The sequence below is a fragment of the Meleagris gallopavo genome, unplaced genomic scaffold (genome assembly GCF_000146605.3).
Source record: "Meleagris gallopavo isolate NT-WF06-2002-E0010 breed Aviagen turkey brand Nicholas breeding stock unplaced genomic scaffold, Turkey_5.1 ChrUn_random_7180001858578, whole genome shotgun sequence".
In the NCBI taxonomy this organism is placed as follows: domain Eukaryota; kingdom Metazoa; phylum Chordata; class Aves; order Galliformes; family Phasianidae; genus Meleagris; species Meleagris gallopavo.
This window is the reverse complement of record NW_011124510.1, coordinates 1-1263: the sequence shown is the minus strand read 5'-3', so window position 1 is coordinate 1263 and position 1263 is coordinate 1. Positions and strand designations below refer to the sequence as shown.

General features: G+C 66.7%; 1 protein-coding gene across 1 annotated transcript; it reads left to right on the top strand.

Moving 5' to 3' along the window:
• The first annotated feature begins 112 nt into the window (after window positions 1–112).
• MBLAC1 (metallo-beta-lactamase domain containing 1) lies at window positions 113–1257 on the top strand. The gene has a single exon (XM_010726856.3). It carries the CDS (start codon window positions 281–283, stop codon window positions 1205–1207), a length of 927 nt encoding a protein of 308 aa, XP_010725158.2. The 5' UTR covers window positions 113–280; the 3' UTR covers window positions 1208–1257.
• The last annotated feature ends 6 nt before the right edge of the window (window positions 1258–1263 follow it).

Here is a 1263-nt window from a genome sequence, read left to right as displayed (position 1 = left end):
GGGGGAGACCATTGGGGTTGTTGGGGGCAAGGGAAAGATCATTGGGGTTAAGGGGGGCAATGGGAGAGACCAGTGGGGTTGTGGGGAAGAACTGTGGGGTCAAGGGGGGCAATGGGAGAGACCAGTGGGGTTGTGGGGAAGACTTTTGGGGTCAAGGTGGGCAGTAGGGGAGACCACTGGGGTTGTGGGGAAGAGCTTTGGGGTTAAGGGAGGCAATGGGAGAGACCACTGGAGCCGTGGGGGGGGGCAATGGGAGAGACCATTGGGGTCAAGGGGGGCAATGGGACAGACTGCTGGAGGCAAGGGGAAGACTTTTGGGGTCCAAGGGGGCAATGGGGGGGGACCAGCGGGGCCACGGGAAGACCTGTGGGGTCAACGGGGGAACCGTTGGGGTCTCGGGGGACAGTGGGGGACCCGCCGGGTGAACGGGGCTCCTCAGCGGGATGAACACCGGGGTTTCGGCCACCCCCGTTTGCAGCTCCCCGAGACCCCCGCCATGTTCCCCACCGTCCGGACCGCCCCGCTGGGATCCCGACAGATCCCGGGATCCCCCTACAGCCTCACCATCCTCCAGGAGGGCTTCAGCCGTCCCAGAGCCGACGGGAGCTTCGAGGCCGACTGCTCCATCACCCTGGTGCGTGGGGGTCCCGTCACCGCCCTGGTGGACACGGGGGGGCCGTGGGGACGTCGGCGCCTCCTGGATGACCTGGAAGCCCTTGGGGTTTCCCCACGGGACGTCACCCACGTGCTGTGCACCCACGGCCACTCGGATCACGTGGGGAACCTCAACCTTTTCCCTTCCGCTGCTCTTTTAGTGGGGTTCGACCTCAGCTGCGGGGATGGGGTCTTCTTACCCAACGGGTTGGATCGGGGGGTCCCTTACGCCCCTCACCCGGGGTTTGTTGAGGTCGTGGCCACCCCGGGCCACGTGAGGGCCCACGTCAGCGTGGTGGTGCGCGGGACGGATGCGGGGACGGTGGTGGTGGCAGGGGATCTCTTTGAGCGTGAAGGGGACGAGGGGGTGTGGAGGGGGCTGAGCGAGGACCCCCAAAGGCAGGAGGAGAGCAGGGGGTGGGCGGTGGGGGTGGCTGACGTTGTGGTGCCGGGACACGGAGCTGCGTTCCGCGTGGTCAGGGGTGGCTGTGGGGGTTGTGGGGACGTGGAGGAGGAGAGCGGGGACAGCAAAGGGGACATTGAGGGCACCTAGAGGCAGTGGGGGGGCAATGGGGACGTGAAGGGGATTTTGGGGGCACCTAGAGGCAG

Bases quoted from the DNA above. Each gene is read 5' to 3' on its own strand.
- MBLAC1 (XM_010726856.3), top strand. From the start codon at position 281: ATGGGACAGACTGCTGGAGGCAAGGGGAAGACTTTTGGGGTCCAAGGG.